Consider the following 19,342-nt stretch of genomic DNA (forward strand, 5'->3'; position numbering starts at 1 on the left):
ATTAATTATATAATAAGATTTTATTATTTTTAATATTAATGTAATTATTTATTTAATTTTTTAAAAAATAAATTATCATTTTAACTGTTACTAACTCAAAAAGAAAAAGAAAAAAAAGAAAAGTTGAAAGTATTGTTAAAATGTGCTACACATTTCTAGAATATTTGTATCTTAGAATATTCTAGTGAAAACTTTAGGAACTTAGCAAAATAAATAAACTAGAAAAGCCTAGAATATTTAGAAAACTAGAAGTAACCATTCAAGTAGAATGTAAATCAATTAGAAAAGTTGTAAGTCATATATAAAACTAGAATAATCTAGATGAAATTAAATATAGGGGTAGATAATTAGAAATACCCCATCAAGCTTCCAAATTGTAACCAAGCTTGAGTAGTCAAATCAAGTCTTTTACTACTTACTATCTTGTCTCCTCTCTTACTACATACGTAAAAATTAAACACATAACTCTTCCTTGTTCCACCAATCATCCAACTTATTAACTTAACTTATCAACATCATCATACTACACTACATAATATCCATCCTATACAACCTCCATATATAATAATTTAAATAATTCATATACAAATAACAACTATCTTACTCAATCTCATTTAACATTCCATCAAGTATGAATTTGTAATATCAAATTTCATGAAAAAAAAATAATGTAAAAGTATAAAAAGATAAATCAAGTTGTCAAAATTAAGTTAAAAAATCGTAATACAAAAATATATTAAAGAGTTGATATTATTTTGCATATTACAATTAGGTCTTTGTTTTGTTATATTTTGTTACTTTGTGGTTATCTTTGTTATTTTTTTATTGTTTATTAAGTTCTTTTAGAGTTGTTTTTTTACTAAAATATAATATTTGTAATTTGAAACTTTAACACTTAAAAATGTTAAAATAATAAAAACAAATAGATATTTTTGTAAGATTCCCTAAAAATAAAACCAATAAAAATAAGTATAAGCCAAACAAAAGTCCAAAAATTTCATTGTCTTTCTCCTTGTTGTAACTCACTGTTTCTTTACAACCATAGGAACCTTCTCGATTGGTCGGCAAGGGTTAATTTTAGTGCAACAGGTATAACTGAATAATAATCACACAAACCACCCAAACAAAAATTAGATATTATAAGCAACCATATTTATAGTTTCACTTTCTATTTTAACATAATAATCAATGCATAAACTATAATAAACTTAATGTTTTTAGAAATACTATACACACATGATTACATCAAAATTAATAACAGGGAAACTATTGCACAACAGAGTAAAATCAATTATATATGCACTCAACTGTTTATCTCCAATTTACAGAATTACAAATTTTGTCATTACTTGCAAATAATATATAAGCTTGAGAAATATGTGGTAGATGTAACATTTACAACAGCTTATGCATCGGATCAGATGCACTAAAATATTAGGAGATGGAATGAGAATAGTAATAGGAATAGAATGAAATAAAATTTAAAGTGCATAAAAAAAATTGATAAAAAAATCATTAATTTTTTTTTCTTGTTACATTGGAATGGTCACTCATTTCTTTTTAAAATGGAATAGCCATTCCACCAAAATGGTGGAAAGAGCATTCCATTGGAATACCATTCCAATACTTTAAAATGCAACCAAACAAAGGAATGGAATGAAAATTATTTCCTTTCCATTCCATTCCATTTCATTACCTCCAACCAAACGCCACCTAAATCTTATTTTTGGTCTATACAAACCCACTGAAACTATTTGCCAAGTCAACCCTGTCAATAATTTTCAAAAATTAAAAAGGGGTAAGTTGAAAAATATCCCTTTTATTAATCAATTAATCAAATTTGCCTCTAATTTTATATTTATTTGAAACATACCTCTTTTTATATGTATTGTACCCAAAATACCCCGACATAAGAGAGTCACATGGAGAGTATCTTGAAGTGACAAGGGCAAAATTGGTATAATATTTAAAAAAAAAGGTAAAAATGATAGACTTTAAAAAAGAGGATAAAAATAAAGGAGGACAATATAAAAATGGTATAGATCGTAATTTTCTCAATTAAAAACTCACAATTAACAATCAATATGAAATTTCTTAGCTTCTAACAATTATTAAACAATCAGTATCCATGACTACAAGAACTTCTAGTTTGAATATATTATCTCCAACCTTGCATCTCAACAATCAAAGTTCATTTCTCACAATCATAACCTAAATTTCAAAAAAAAAAACAAAAAAAAAAAGAAAAAAGCTAGAAAAAGTTTGATTTTTCAAAATTAAACAATTTTTAAAACCCAAATTAAAGAGAATCATCAAAAAATATATTACACTAAAGCAAGTTACAAAACAAGATAGATAAAATATAATAGAACCTTAATTCATTTTATTCAACTTGAGACATTTTGAAACGGAGATAAATCCAGTATTACATTAAAAAAAAAAGTCGGAAATGGGATAGCATCGGTAATAGACATGAAATTGTAAATGTATCTTTCTTGCAAAAAGAAAAAATTAGAAGATAAAAGAGATAGAGAGATGATATTTGTAAGAGTGGGAGGGATTTTAGTAGTGGCGCCAATCAATCAAACGTAGAAATGGAGAGAGGACTGACATTTGGTGGGGGTTTCGTTTCGAGAGAAGAAGGGAGGGTCGATGAGAAGTTTGGGTCACCGAGAGAGGAGATGGGAGCAGGACCAATTTTGGTGGGGGCTTTATCGAGAGAGATACAAGAGAGGAGAGAGGGCCGACGAGAAGGTGGGTCACTGAGAGAGAAGAGAGGGAGCTAGTCTGGGTTGAGAGAAGGAGAGAGAGGAGAGCTAGAGGGTGAGGCACGAATGGGGGGAAGATGAATGGTATTAACTTGCTAGTTTTAGGTTTGTTATTTTTTGGGTCCTAAGTTCGTTAGCTCCTAACGAACTTCCCTCTTTTCTGGGTTTATTTTGTTGGACCTACTGTGTATAAAAGGGGCTTTTCCCTTTACTCATCAGTAATCATTTTTATTTTCTTTCTCTTAAAAATAAAGTTTTTTATTTTCTGTTATGGTACCAGAAGAAACCTAAAGTCTTCCACTCATATGTATACCTTCTTCTCCAATGGCGCGTACTCGGTCTTCAGGATCCTCCTTTTCCAGAGCTCCTCCTCCGACCGTAGATCGGCCCATTCTCACTGCTGTCGACCTGTCCATAGCTCTGTATGATGCTTTGCCCATTTTTTAAGATTCTGTAATGCCAAATTCACTGCTCGCTCCGCCTCTCCAAACATTTATTATCGACAATAATGGCCATGGCATCATTTCAAATTTCTTTAATCGTCCAGGTGTTGGTCTCAATCGTCCTCGTCAAGATGACCATAAAAGTCCCTACCATCTTAACAATGGAGATCACCCTGGCTATCTCAATGTTCCTAAACCGCTAACAGGCCAAGAAAATTTCCTTTCTTGAAAAAGAGTTGCTTTGATCTCTATTGCAACAACTATTTGCCAAGTCAACCCTGTCAATAATTTTCAAAAATTAAAAAGGGGTAAGTTGAAAAATACCTCTTTTATTAATCAATTAATCAAATTTGCCTCTAATTTTATATTTATTTGAAACATACCTCTTTTTATATGTATTGTACCCAAAATACCCCGACATTAGAGAGTCACATGGAGAGTATCTTGAAGTGAAAGGGGCAAAATTGGTATAATATTTAAAAAAAAAAGGTAAAAATGATAGAATTTAAAAAAGAGGGTAAAAATAAAAGAGGACAATATAAAAATGGTATAGATCGTAATTTCCTCAATTAAAAACTCACAATTAACAATCAATATGAAATTTCTTAGCTTCTAACAATTATTAAACAATCAGTATCCATGACTACAAGAACTTCTAGTTTGAATATATTATCTCCATCCTTGCATCTCAACAATCAAAGTTCATTTCTCACAATCATAACCTAAATTTCAAAAAAAAAAAACAAAAAAAAAAAAAGAAAAAAGCTAGAAAAAGTTTGATTTATCAAAATTAAACAATTTTCAAAACCCAAATTAAAGAGAATCATCAAAAAATATATTACACTAAAGCAAGGTACAAAACAAGATAGATAAAATATAATAGAACCTTAATTCATTTTATTCAACTTGAGACATTTTGAAACTGAGATAAATCCAGTATTACATTAAAAAAAATCAGAAATTGGATAGCATCGGTAATAGACATGAAATTGTAAATGTATCTTTCTTGCAAAAAGAAAAAATTAGAAGATAAAAGAGATAGAGAGATGATATTTGTAATAGTGGGAGGGATTTTGGTAGTGGCGCCAATCAATCAAACGTAGAAATGGAGAGAGGACTGACATTTGGTGGGGGTTTCGTTTCGAGAGAAGAAGGGAGGGTCGATGAGAAGTTTGGGTCACCGAGAGAGGAGATGGGAGCAGGACCAATTTTGGTGGGGGTTTTATCGAGAGAGATACAAGAGAGGAGAGAGGGCCGACGAGAAGGTGGGTCACTGAGAGAGGAGAGAGGGAGCTAGTCTGGGTTGAGAGAAGGAGAGAGAGGAGAGCTAGAGGGTGAGGCACGAATGGGGGGAAGATGAATGGTATTAACTTGCTAGTTTTAGGTTTGTTATTTTTTGGGTCCTAAGTTCGTTAGCTCCTAACGAACTTCCCTCTTTTCTGGGTTTATTTTGTTGGACCTACTGTGTATAAAAGGGGCTTTTCCCTTTACTCATCAGTAATCATTTTTATTTTCTTTCTCTTAAAAATAAAGTTTTTTATTTTTTGTTATGGTACCAGAAGAAACCTAAAGTCTGTTGGAAGTTATTTTACCAGGAACTTAGATCTACTCACAAGTATGTTGATTTAACAACTTAAATATGAACTTCTAAAACGATATGAAATTAAACACATAAGAGTATTAGAAATCTTACGATTGATTGCAAATGAATATATATGTCTCCTCCCACTCAGATCTCTAACCCTTGATTCCTTTCTGTAGCAGAGTATAATCAAGATCTGAGTCCGAAAGTCCTTCTTTGTTGTCTCTGAAATCTACACAGCCTTCCTCACTATGATTGAGGTATTACTTGATGTGTGTGGGCACTACTCTAGCACTCATACATTTCGAAACAGTGAAGGAATAGAGAGAGAGAGAGGGTGGCGGCTCAGAGAGAATTTTCTGAGAGAAAATTCTTTCAGAATAATGCTGTGAAAAGGTTGTACAGATGTCTGTAACTCTGAAGCCTTTGCCTTCTATTTATAGAAGACCACCAAGGGCTATAATTGACATTTTGAATTGAAAAAATCAAAGGGAAAAGGAAGCTAAGTGGCCGGCCTAGGCAATGTGGAAACAAGGCTTGCCACTTTTCCAACTTTCCTTTTCCTACACTTGATAGTTTCCTTTTTGTGAAAAATTGCCAATTCCATTGTTCAACCATATTAATGATAAATCTAATTATTTAATAATTAAAAATAATTATCAAATAATATATTATCATTTACTTTATTAATAATGAAACTAATTAAAGTTTCCTAATTAATAAATATGCCCTTCAAAATCTCTATTTACTGTTTTGCCCTTAATAAGTGCTAAATTCTCAAACTGACAAGTCCATCTTGAGAATTTTTAATTGATTAATTAAAATCAATTAAATGAGTCTTACAAGTAATATCATCTCAACTAGTGAGGGGACCATGGGTCTATATATCCGAGCTTCCAATAAGCAGATCTAGAATTTACCACTTAAATTCACTAACTTATTAATTCTTCGTTGAATCCACACATAGAACTCAGAATTGCACTCTCAGTATATAGAATGCTCTATATGTTCCACCATATAGACACATTATTAGTTATCCATTGTTATAATCCTAATGTGATCAATGATCCTCTATATGGATGATCTACACTGTAAAGGGACTTAAATTACTATAACACCCTACAATGTATTTTATCCTTAAAACACTTAACCCTGTATAAATGATATTTCAACTAAATGAAATGAGTACTCAATCATTTATCTCGTTTGGTTAAGCTCGAAGGAAATCACCCTTTGCTTACTATTCGCTAGATAGAAGCTATAGATTCCATATTTATGTTAGCGCTTCCACTCAATCGCACTACCGTGTTCCCAAAATGTATGTATTGCCCAGACTAAAGATTTAGGCTTAACTAACAAATCAAAGAACACGAATAATACTCTTGAAATTAAGCCTAACCATATCAGGATTTAGATCATGTGATCTAGGATCAACTTATGATATTGAATTGAATAGATGTTTACGGTAAGTTTCAAAATCTAATTCAAAGTTCAATATCGGTCCATTCCAATGCATACTCCATGCATCCAACCTGAGCTTTACTTTAACCTATGTTCTGGAAAGAACATAACATTTCTCCGAATGTAAGTAAACTCTGTTGTAGATTGTCATATCAGTGAAACCCAGTGTTCTGATAAATCTAGCAATACTTTATTCACATAGTCATGTTTATTTTCCACTGTGTTGACAACACAATAAACATGTTCAAGTATGTGAAAGGGGTTTGGATGAATTTATAAATCAAATAGACAAGCAATTGATTAAGTGAACCAAAACATACACAAGTGAATGAAAAATTACTTCTATTACTTTATTGATATAGAATAATCTGGATTACATTGAAACAGAGTTTTATTTAGGGCAAAAAAACCCAACAAAGTCTTCCACTCATATATATACCTTCTTCTCCAATGGCGCGTACTCGGTCTTCAGGATCCTCCTTTTCCAGAGCTCCTCCTCCGACCGTAGATCGGCCCATTCTCACTGCTGTCGACCTGTCGATAGCTCTGTATGATGCTTTGCCCATTTTTTAAGATTCTATAATGCCAAATTCACTGCTCGCTCCGCCTCTGCAAACATTTATTATCGACAATAATGGCCATGGCATCATTTCAAATTTCTTTAATCGTCCAGGTGTTGGTCTCAATCGTCCTCGTCAAGATGACCATAAAAGTCCCTACCATCTTAACAGTGGAGATCACCCTGGCTATCTCAATGTTCCTAAACCCCTAACAGGCCAAGAAAATTTCCTTTCTTGAAAAAGAGTTGCTTTGATCTCTATTGCAACCAAGAACAAAATAAGATTCATTGATGACACTCTCCCTCTCCCTCCTGCTCATGATCCCACCCTCAATTCTTGGCTCACCTGCAACAACATGGTTATGGCTTGGATTCGTAATCAATTTCTCCTGAAATTACAGCTAGTATAATGCTCCAAGACAAGGCTATTGACATGTGGAATGGACTTCACGATCGCTTCAACCTCCCTCTCCAACCTCAAACAAGGTGATTCTAACATCACTTCTTACTTCACTCATCTCAAAGTAATTTGGGATGAGCTCCGAGAATTCTAATCTTTTACTCGCTGTACTTGCAGTTGCACTTGTGGTGCCATGAAGAAAATCCAAGACTGCTACAATCGAGATCAAATTTTACAATTCCTCATGGGTCTCAACGAGTCCTATGCTCAGGTTTGGGCCCAAATACTTCTTCATCACCCTATTCCCTCTTGTCTACTATTTTTTCAATGATTTTTCAGGAGGAGAGACAACGTGGCCATGGTTTTAATCCCATCATTGTTGCAGCTTCAAAGCCCTCTAGTCCACCTTCCAAGAAGGCAAGACTAACTTGCTTCAACTGCCACAAACCAGGGCACTGATGTAATGACCGAATAGTTAAATCATGGGAATTAGCAGACAATTAAGAGGTTTACTTATTATTATGTGATTTTGTGCCTCTTAGTAGAAATTAGAGCTTATTGTCAAAAAACAGGCCTGAGGAAAATATTTTTTCAATTACGGAGATATATTTGAATCCTAGATGCATTATATATGCTATATGTGAATTTTTATGAATTTTATGTTTTATGTCCGATAATAGTGGAATGCGACGTATGACCTATATAGTCACTTAGATATGGTTTAGTATTTTATAAATAGCATGGCATTTTAGATAGACATTCGATATGTAAGGATTATTCAGGATTATAAGTTTGACGAAAATGCTATTTGGTGGCAAGGTTACTTGTTGGTAGAGCAAGGGGTAAATTATTAATTTAACCTTAGATTTTTTTTAGTGGCTAGTGGATTATTAGTGAAATCCTAAGTTTAATTAGGTTATTCTACAAGCTGAAATAAAATAAAAGTTTATTTCTTTAACTTATCCTTCATTCATTTCTTAATCAAATAAATTAGAAACTCTCTCTCTCTCTCTCTCTCTCTCTCTCTCTCTCTCTCTCTCTCTCTCTCTCTCTCTCTCTCTCTCTCTCTCTCTCTCTCTCTCTCTCTCTCTCTCTCTCTCTCTCTCTCTCTCTCTCTCTTGGGTCGGTCACCAAGAACACCAAAGAACCAACCATTTTCTTCCTCATTTCTAGCCAATTCTTGGAAGATTGAGCTGCTGAAGCTTAAGTAAGGAGTGAGGTAAGCTTCCCTCTTCTTTGTTCCTTTGAATTCTTATCTCTGTTGGAATTATTTTACTAGGATCTAGATTTACTACCATGTATGTTGTTTAACATCCTAAATATGAATTTCTAAAACAATGTAAATAAACACATATAAAGTTTGAGAAACCTTACTGTGGGTGCAGCGGAATTAAATGACTCCTTCCGCTCAGATCTCTAACCCTTGTATCCTTTCTGTAGCAGAGTATCACCAAGATCTGAGCCCGAAACTCCTTCCTTGTGTTTGGATTCTTCATAGTCTTACACACTATGATTGAGGACCAACTTGATGTGTGTGGGCACTTACTCAATCACTAATGGCTGAATAATATTTGTGAAGAGAGGCTATAGGTTTTGAATTGAAGAGGAAGAGAAGGAAGAGGTCTCATCAGAAAGCTAGGTTTTTAGCTTTGGAGGCATTAGTTGGATGAAGAGACCATAGCCTTCCTTTTTTTACTATCTTCAATAGGGTTAGGGTTGAATTATTAGGAATAAAAAAATGATAAAAATAGGGTAAAAAACCACTTGATGGCCGGCCACTTAATGAGCCCCACACAAGTTTGGGTTTTGTCATTTTTCCCAACTATTTTACCTATTTTTTCATAAATACCACTTTTTACAATTTCAACCCTATAAATGCCAAAACTATTTATTTAATAATTAAAATAACTATCAAATTAAATTATCATTTATAATATTTATTAATTAGACTCCATAAAGTCTCTTAATTAACAAATAAACCCCAAAACACTATTTCTTCACAATCAAGCCATATCTTAGTGAAAAATTCATAAACTAGACATAGTCTAATTTTAAAATTATAATTGATTAATTAAAATCAATTAACTAAGTCTTACAAGCAGTTTGTCTCAACTAGTATGGGGACCATGGGCCTATATAACCGAGCTTCCAATAAGCAGATCTAGCATTAACCAAGTAAATTCACTAACTTATTAATTCCTCATTGCATCCACCATAGAACTTGGAATTACACTCTTAGTTACATAGAACGCTCTATATGTTCCACGATATAGATACGCTATTAATTATCCATTGTTATAATCTCAATAATCAATGATCCTCTATAGACGACCTACATTGCATAGGGATAAAATTACCGTTACACTCTTTCAATGTATTTTATCCTTAAAACACTTGGCCACCTATAAATGATATTTTTGTGAACTAATATAATCACTAAAATGAGATCTCAATCATTTATCTCTATTCAGCCAAGCTCGAATGAAATCATCGTTTCACTTCTAATTACCTATAGAAGCTATAGATTCCATATCTATGTTTAGCACTCCCACTCAATTGTACTATCATGTTCCCAAAATGTATGTATCACCCTGACCAAAAAGTAAGCTTAACTAACAAATCAAAGAACACGAATAACACTCTTGAGATCGAACTAACCATGTCAAGATTAAGATCATTTGATCTAGGATCAACTAGGTGATATTAAATTGAATAGATATTACGGTAAATTTATCATCGGTCTCTTCCAATGTATACTCCATACATCCGATACTAGTAAAGTTTGCCAATGCCCTGGAAAAGACATAACACTTATCCAAGGTGTAAGTATACGTATCGCTGATTATCATGCCAATCTAAACCCAGTGAACTGACAAATCAGGGAATTAAACTTTTGAACGTATAATCATGATTATATTCCATTGTGCTGACAACACTATAATCATGAACAAATACATATGTTCTGGACTTAATAGAATTTATACATTAAATATAATCATGAAATAAATCATGTGAACCATGCAACATAAAATGATTTCTGATCTTTATTAATTAGTAAATCTGATTTTATTGAAATGGGTTTTATTTAGGGCACAAAACCCAATAGTCTCGAGATTAGGTTTTCATGTGTATTTTTGAGCTAGGTTTTGCTGTACAAATTGTCTAAGTTTAATTGAATTTTTTGGAGCTTGTATATGTTGGTTTAAGTAATTTTAAGCTGAATTGAATGCTTGTTGTGGTTTGTGAACAAAGTTTGAGCTTTAGAGCTCAAACTTTGCTCTCTCATGGTGATTTTTGTATTTCGGGGTTATTGTTCAGTTCTTTTGCTTGGTTTAGGTTATTTATGGCTTGAATAGGTGGCCTGTAAGGTTTGAAATGATTTGGAGTCGATTTGAATAATTTAGAAGGTTTTTTGGGGTCCCTACACTGAATCGGTCTACCAGTTCAGTTTGGACCTGTAGGAATCAGAATTCTGGTTCATCCCTAGGCAGTCCCCTCAAAATTGGTTTTCTGGTTGAGGAACCGGTCTACCAGTTGGGATAGTTTAGGGTACCCTTGAATTTCATGTTTTTACAATGTTTAGGGTACTGCCATGTTTATGTTTATGTTTATGATTATACTGTTCTTACTGAGTCTGTCAACTCGTAGTTATTACATGTATGTGCAGGTAAAAGCTAGAACTGAACCATTGTGAGTCTAAAGCTAAGGATGAAGATTGTACATATCAAGACGGTTAAACCTGGAGCATTCAGGGTCTTCGGGACGATGTTGGCTCACTTTGCTAGTCGCAAGACGACAACTTTTGAAGTTAAAATATTCTGTAACGTTTAGAACGGGATCTCGGATTATGTAAATTATTATGTTTAATTATTAAAGTAAATTTATTTAATAAATTTTTAATTATTCACATTTTTCAATAAACCCTTTGATTAGCAAAGGTGTGCACAGTATTTAGAAAACACCGTAACATGCCTAATCTAGGAGGGTGTTACAATTTTTGTATTAGAGCCGCCAGGTTGTTCTTCGAAGATCGTCAAGATATGTACACAATCATTATCAGAGATAGAAATCATTTTAGTAGATTGATAGCTAAATAGGAGCATGCTAAGTTCCCATGTAAGCGGTAGTTAGATTTCAATTATGATCGCTACCTGATCGAGCTAACTCATGAATGCACGAGTTTGTCCTAGAGAATGGAAGCCTGGCAAGAATCATGCAATTTGGTTAAGATAGATGATACTGGTGGAAGATGGAGAGAATGGGATCCCCCTTGTTCCCAGGGCTAAGTTAGGAGCCGGGGAAGAATCTATAGAGGTAATTACAAAAATCCACCGTAGGGTTCGTTAGAATTGGAGCAAAGGTTCATAAAATATGGAAGTTAGAATTCAATATATAGAGGAGGAGATTAGGAAATTAAAGCAGTATGGACTTCCTATTCTGCCTTCATCTCAAGTACTGGTTGTGTTGATTCCAGAGTTGCCAGCAAAAAAATTTATGGCTGGTAACCAAATGGAACTATCCGGTGGAAAATATAGGATGCAAGGACCTTTAGTTAGGTTGGAAAATCTAGAAGTGATAAATACCCCTCAAGCCGCATGTATTATAGAGTTTGTTGAAGAATCTCGAGGGACTTTGGGTATTTGTAGAGATGTTAAAGTTTGTTCAAGAATCTCGAGGGACTTTGGGTATTTGTAGAGATGTTAACTCTCTTACGATCAACCTTGACGGAAGTGGCACTGATTCTTTAGATGATCAGAAAAGAAAAGATCTATCTACATTAGTGGGCTTGAGCCAGAAGAAGAGGTTTCATAGGAAACTGGGCCAGGGTGGCCTTGAAGGTCATTATAGTATTCCAGAATGCTCTTGATGTAAGAAGCTTCATCTGGGAGAGTGTATTTGTAAGACTTGTTTCCAATGCGATTTACTAGGGCACTTTAAGAGGAATTTCTTATCAACTGTTCTATTGGACTTTATGTTAATTGACTTTAGAACTACACATTAGCATGTGGTAGTCAGGGTGATTAATAAAGTGGATAAACCTTGAGATAGATATGAAATATGGTTTGGAATTATGTTACTTGGCGGAGAATCAGTTATCTCCAAAGGGATAACTTAGGTCTATGCCAATTAAAGTTGAAAATAGGAAGTTGAATATTGACCTCGTAGTTTAGGGTATATTAGAGTATGAGATATTACTAAGAATAGAATTATTATCTAAATAAGCTGCTAGTAATGATTGCAAATAGAAAGTAGTAACTTTTTAACTTGAAAGTGAAGGCTCGTTTGTATTATGGTATCGGGACGAGGTTTTTAGGCTCCAGCTTTTACGATGGTAAAAGATAAAGATCCATCATGGGATAGATGCATAGGATCATTAGCAATGGGAGAAAATTCAGCCTTTGGACATTAGATTGGTATAAGAGTTCTTGGATGTATTTCAAGTAGAGCTTCTTAAATTATCATCACAATAGAGATAGACTTTGTTGATGTTTTGGTAGTTAGATACAAAGTGGTTTTGAGGCACCATATATAATGGCTCCAACAAAACTCAAGAAAGTAAATTGGTGACCTCAAGGGATGATGAATTTAGGGTTTACCCAACCTGTTGTGTCACCATGGGAAGCTATGGGGTGGTTTATTAAGAAGGAAGATAGATCATTTCCTATGAATATTAACTATCAAAGTTTATGCAAGTTTTTAATCAAGAATAAATATATTCTCTATTTAGGGTTAAGGGTTTAGGATTTAGCTCAAAATTTAAGCTTTTAAAGCTCAAGCTTGAGATTTAACGGCACTTTTCATTTAAAGGCTTGGTTTTGATTTTTGTTACGTAAAAAATATTGTATGGATGATATATGGGTGTTCTGTGAAGTTTGGAATGATTTGGTTAGGTTTGGAGCTAATTTGGAGGGTTTAAGGTTGAGGAAAATCGTGTTTCTGGCTGTTCAAAACCTGAATTCTGGATGGTACCAACCGGAATTCCGGATGGTACTAACCGGAATTCCATTTGGTCAGTTTTCGAAAAAGTTAAATTTTGTATTTTGGCCATAACTTTTCACTCGGGTGTTCAGTTTAGACGTTCTTGATACTGTTTCGAAGCTTGCAACGAGCTCTATCATATGATGTATGTTTTAGAGCTAAAATATAAGTTTTATTTTAGTGTATTTATGCTATGGAATTCGGTAGGAAACCCTAAGTCATCCTTTGCAGGTGTTGAGTAGTGTTTTGGGATAAATGCTTATTGGTTTACCGTTGTTGTGAGATAGGATCGAGATCAACGAGAATAGTTCTCCACTTGGGTTGGTCGACATGTATGAACCTGGATTAAAGGTAAGAAAAGTATATTGTACTGCACAATACGTTATATTGTAATACAATTAATATTGTTATGAATTGATTAATATTAAGATTAAAATATGATTAATATTATTATATAATAAAAAGATTGAGTGGTTAAGCGTGATAATGTGATGATACTATGGACATAATATATGAGCTCACCTGATTAGGTGATGCGATACTCCTGGCGACGTATCGAGCGTAGGTACGGGCGTCAGTGATATGAAAAATTTCCAGGTTATGGCATAGAGTGAAACCTTTGTAGGGTTTCCTGCCAGGTTATGGCATAGAGTGAAACCATAGTAGGGTTTCCTACCAAGTTATGGCATAGAGTGAAACCGTTGTAGGGTTTCCTACCAAGTAATGGTATAGAATGAAATTATTGTAAGGTTTCTTCCTAACGACGTATCGGGCATAGGTACGGCGTTAGTGACATATGATAAGTACTATGCAATTAATTATGTGATATGTGGGTGCAGGCCATGGCACGGGCTTACCTAATTAGGCAATGCAATACAAGATTATCAGATTAAAGCATTGACTTGCCTGATTAGGCAATGTGATGTAATGAAGATGGTTACCTTATGAGGTAACATATATATAATTTATATTATTAAATGAATATGATTCCTATTATTGGTATAATGATTTTGTACTACCAGATATTTTTATATTGCTTCTTATTCATGGCAGATGTCAGTAGTAATTTGGATTTCATCTTATGAATAATGCGTAATGATTTGATTACGATTGTGTATAAATGATAATATTCGAATAATAAATTATATGATTATTATTATTATTTTTCTTGTTGAGTCCTTCTGACTCACGGGTGCTATGCGGTGCAGGTAAGGATAAGGAAAAGTTAGAGCTTCCATAAGGTGACTACCTTCTCCAGCAGTGTATATATTGACATCGCCGGCCTGCATGTCAAGTTGTCAAGAGTTGTTTTAGGCTGTATCTACTGTGTGTTTTAGTTTAATATTTTTGAGGTGTCGTTATATATGGTTCTTTTGTGAAACTTTTTATAAAAGGGATCCCTGGAACATATTTTTAATATCGTTATGATGACCGTTTTAAATATTTTACTTTAATCAAGTTTTTAATATTATCACGGTTTTTAATAATTAATTAATTTATTAGTATTAAACGAGTTTGTAAAATCACACATGTGGCGTCCCTATAGATTAGGGAATTACAATACATACATAAACAATCATTTTTAATTTCAAGCCAAAATAAAATAAAAAATTATTCATTTAGTTTTTCATTTGAAAGACCAAAGAAGACAAATACAAATATTCACTTGAAAAGAAGGTTAAACATATGACACACACTATAACATATCTCAACTTACCTTTAACATACTTACTAAGACATGTGCCTATAATATATTGATTGAAAAAATATTGAGAATTTAGTTGTTAAGAACTTGTTATTATTAGTTAAGAACGAATCTCATATTTATCATAAAAATTTGTTTAATAGCTCTAATGTAACAATATTGAATTATCATTAATATAACAATGTTGACCTCAATGAGGTAATCTCTACTAAAATTAACAGATTAACAATTAAAATTTTATTGCTAAGTTCACACTTAAAATTAATAAAAATAGTTATGTGTATAATTGTATATCTTAATAAAAGATTGTATGTATTATATGGTAAAAAGTAAATTACAAACAATATATACGTGTGTATATATGCTGATAGTTTAGCTTTCATCTTTATTATTTTTCGAGAAATTTATGTATATATTACAAAAAAAATTTCATATTGATATCTAAAAATGTGTGTTTTTCGAAAACTATAAATGTAAAAATTAAAATATATTACATACTTAAATATATATACATAAAAGATAAGTTAAAAAAAAAAACTAAATATGTATGTATTATTTTGTATAAAAACATAATAATTATGATATATGGTTATGTAGTTATATAAAGTAAATAATCTAGATTCATGCATACTAATTTTTTATCATTATCTAATGTTGAATTATATAAGAAAATTGTTTTTTTTTTCTTAAGAAAATAACAAGTCATATACAATTTAGTAATGTTTTGTTTTTTATTGTTTCACTACTATTTTGTATATAATTAGTTAACATTGTTGTTGGTAAATTTCAGTTATATTTTATTATATATATATTGATGAATTGATTCACCAAAACTAATAAGAAGAAGAAGAAAAAATTCCACTTTGTTAACATACAAAAAGTTTACAGAGTAAAGAACAAGAATGATATGGCTTTGAAATTTCACATAACAGTAACATATTTGTCTTTAATTTTAGGTTTCATTCTTGGAGCCAAATCTTCACTTTTTGACGTAAGAACATATGGTGCAAAACCTAACACGGACATAAGTCAGGTAACATATATACTTGCTTTACATGATCAAAAAGACAATGTGTAATTAAATTATCTTAAATTATTTTTTCATTGAAGAATATTGTGTTATAGTATGGTATGCTATGGAAAAGATATACTAGCTAGCTAGCTATAAATTTTTTTTACATATAATTTTTTTTTTATTATTATTTAATATTTACATCCAATAAATTTACAATTTAAAATATCTTTATTTAACTAAGTATTAAGATAATTATATTTGGGAGCACTTTTAATAGGCATTACCCATTCATGGGATTATGAAAAGTTTTTTCTATCTAATTAAAAAAAAAAAAAAATTACATTATATAAGTTGGGATCGTTCCATCGACTTAAGAAAAAAAATTAAAAAAAAAAGTTTTTTGGCAAAAAAAAATTGAGTTTGACTTGAGTAGTTTGTATATAAACATATTTTTAATATAGTGTGAAAAAGTAATATTTTTTGATATTTTTTTATTAAGTAATTAAATTAAGCATAAAAATTCAATTTTTTCTCTTATTATTCCTTATTGGATTAAAATCTAATAATTTAATATTTTTAAATTAATATTTATAGTTAAATTATTTAGTAATCAATGGGTAATTACCCATTGAAAAGTGTTCTAATTATGTTTATTGGATGGTGTAGTTATAAATTTTTATGAGTATTTTTCCATAAATATTTTAGGCTATCTCAACTGCATGGAAAAGTGCTTGTGCATCACCAACTCAAAGTGTATTATTTATTCCAAGTGGGGTATTCTATTTAAAACGAGCTATATTACAAGGACCATGTAAGGCTCCAATAAAGGTTCAACTTCAAGGAACACTGAGGGCCTTAAATGATCTAACTGGTTTCAAGGATGAAGATGGTTGGGTTATATTTGAACATATTAATGACCTAAATTTAATGGGAGGTGGTACTTTTGATGGACAAGGTAAATCAGTTTGGGGCAAACAATGTGGAAAAGGCAAATATTGTAGTAAATATCCCATGGTAATTCTTCTAATCATAATAAATTATTTTCTATTATTGGATAAATTATTGTTACCATCTTATAATTATAATTTATTGAAACAGAATATAAGATTCGATTACATCACCAATTCCTTAATTCAAGATATAACATCGTTGGATAGCAAACAATTTCATATGAATGTGTTAGGTTGCCAAAATGTTACCTTTTTACATGTTCATGTAATTGCAAATGGTGATAGTCCTAACACAGATGGAATCCATATTGGGCGATCATTTATGATAAACATAACAGATGTAAATATTCAAACGGGAGATGATTGTATTTCTCTTGGTGATGGAAGTAAAAAAATAACTATTACAAAGGTTACATGTGGACCTGGCCATGGTATCAGTGTTGGAAGCCTTGGAAAATATATGAATGAACAGCCTGTAGAAGGAGTGTTTGTTAGAAATTGTACATTAATAAATACAATGAATGGATTAAGAATCAAAACATGGCCAAATTCATTTGTTGGATTAGCTTCTAATATCCATTTTGAGGATATTATCATGGAAAATGTGGGCAACCCTATTTATATTGACCAAGAATATTGTCCTTGGAATCAATGCAACAAAGCGGTATGTGAAAGTACTAATAATATATATAGTATTATTTTTATAATTAATGTAAAATTAGTACTAATAATCATTAAGATAATGATGACTAACTTAATTATTATTGTGTTTGCTCTTAGGTTCCATCAAAAGTTCAAATAAAAGATGTGAGCTTCAAGGATATTCGTGGTACTTCTGCAACAGCAAATGCTATAAACTTTATTTGCAGTAGTGGTTTTCCATGCCAAAATGTTGAAGTTGTTAATATTGATCTTAGATATAATGGAAAACAAGGTCATATTACATCTCAATGTAAAAATATCAAACCCAGGATACTTGGAATTCACAACCCAACTGCATGCCTCGCTAGCTAATAACCTTAATTAATTTATAACTATCATTGAAATTTGTACTTATATAATTCTTCCATCCACCAGGACATGAGAAGTTTCATACTACTCTTAATTTGGGTAGATATATAATAAAATATTTTTATAAGCTGTAATTCCTTTTAGTGCTCTTAAAATTCATTAAACAACTCATAGTACAATATTATACATGGATTACTTTGAAAATTCTTCAACAAATTGATTACACCTGTTTGAATCACCATAATCGATGCAATAAAAATAATATTTTATTAAAATTTATAACTATGATAAATATAGATTTTTGTTTGTAATATTCTACAAAAGATCTCACCATAGATAATATATATGGTCTCCCAACTTTCATCAATGCAAGATGTTATTTGACTCATCGTTATTCACATTGGTGAAGAAGTTGTTATATGTTGAAAATTACTTATAGCTAGAAGATCTTATTACTTTCATATTATTTGTTTATTAAAGTTTAACAACATATAAACCCTAAAATATGTTACTAATTGAATTCTAAATGTAGTTCTCTTAGGTAAGTGATCAAGAATCTTAAAATAAAAATTAGAAAATTATGTGTCATTTTTGTGAAATAACTTTGCACAATTTAGTGAGCCGAACTTATACTTAAAAATAAAATAAAAAAGTGAACTTGTAAATGACTTTAGAAGACTAAGAAATGTACATAAACTTTTGATACTTTATAACACCTTGCCACAGATAGAATTTGAGTGTTGAACAGAAGGAGTCTTATAATATTCCGTTGTGTTCTCGTTATAAAAAAAATTCTAACTTTATCTTTTGGGTAGATCAATAATAAGGGTAATTATTGAAAATACATGCTAGTAAATAAGGTCCTAATAATATATGTTCTAACTAGGGCTGAGCATCAGTCGGTTTGGTCGGTTTTTTTCTATATAAAAATTCAAAATTCAATTTTTTGTTTGGATTGGTGCAATCCGAAAACCGACCGACCAATCCAGAACATATCTTAAAACCGACCGTTTTGAACCTCGATTTGGTCGGTGTAAACCGCCCAAACCGAACTTTTTTTTAAAAAAATAATCCAATTTATTCTATAAATACATTATTTTACATTTTACAACTACAAACATATAAATTAATTGTTCAAAAACTAATTATCTTATTCTTTTAACTTTAATATTAATAAAAAAATAATATATTATTTTTATATATTATTAGTAACTATAATACATGAAAAAAAACTTAATAAATTAATATATATATATATATGTATAACGGTCGGTTTCGGTTTTTTCGGTCGGTTTATTACCAAAAAAAAAAACCGACCGTTCAATAACGGTTTAAACCGTTAGTGGTTTTTTCGGTTTTCGGTTTCGTCGGTTTCGGTTCCAACGGTGTTCCGTAGGTCGGTTTGAACGATTTTTTCAGTTTTTCGATTTTATGCTCACCCCTAGTTCCAACAATTATCCTCAAAGTCT

The 19,342-nt window shown here is 31.6% G+C and overlaps 1 protein-coding gene across 1 annotated transcript; it reads left to right on the forward strand.

Annotated features, from left to right (window-relative positions):
- The first annotated feature begins 15,804 nt into the window (after positions 1-15,804).
- Positions 15,805-17,876, forward strand: LOC115704347 (exopolygalacturonase-like). Its single transcript, XM_061116177.1, has 4 exons — positions 15,805-15,930; positions 16,618-16,926; positions 17,011-17,526; positions 17,643-17,876. Exons 1-4 carry the CDS (start codon positions 15,805-15,807, stop codon positions 17,874-17,876), a joined length of 1,185 nt encoding a protein of 394 aa, XP_060972160.1.
- Positions 17,877-19,342: the final 1,466 nt, after the last annotated feature.

This window comes from Cannabis sativa, chromosome 5 (genome assembly GCF_029168945.1).
Source record: "Cannabis sativa cultivar Pink pepper isolate KNU-18-1 chromosome 5, ASM2916894v1, whole genome shotgun sequence".
NCBI classification, from domain to species: Eukaryota; Viridiplantae; Streptophyta; class Magnoliopsida; order Rosales; family Cannabaceae; genus Cannabis; species Cannabis sativa.

Excerpts from the sequence above, each read along its gene's own strand:
- LOC115704347 (XM_061116177.1), top strand. The coding sequence starts at position 15,805 with ATGGCTTTGAAATTTCACATAACAGTAACATATTTGTCTTTAATTTTA. Across the intron at positions 15,931-16,617 it reads CTAACACGGACATAAGTCAG|GCTATCTCAACTGCATGGAA; the intron begins GTAACATATATA and ends TAAATATTTTAG. Across the intron at positions 17,527-17,642 it reads GGAATCAATGCAACAAAGCG|GTTCCATCAAAAGTTCAAAT; the intron begins GTATGTGAAAGT and ends GTTTGCTCTTAG.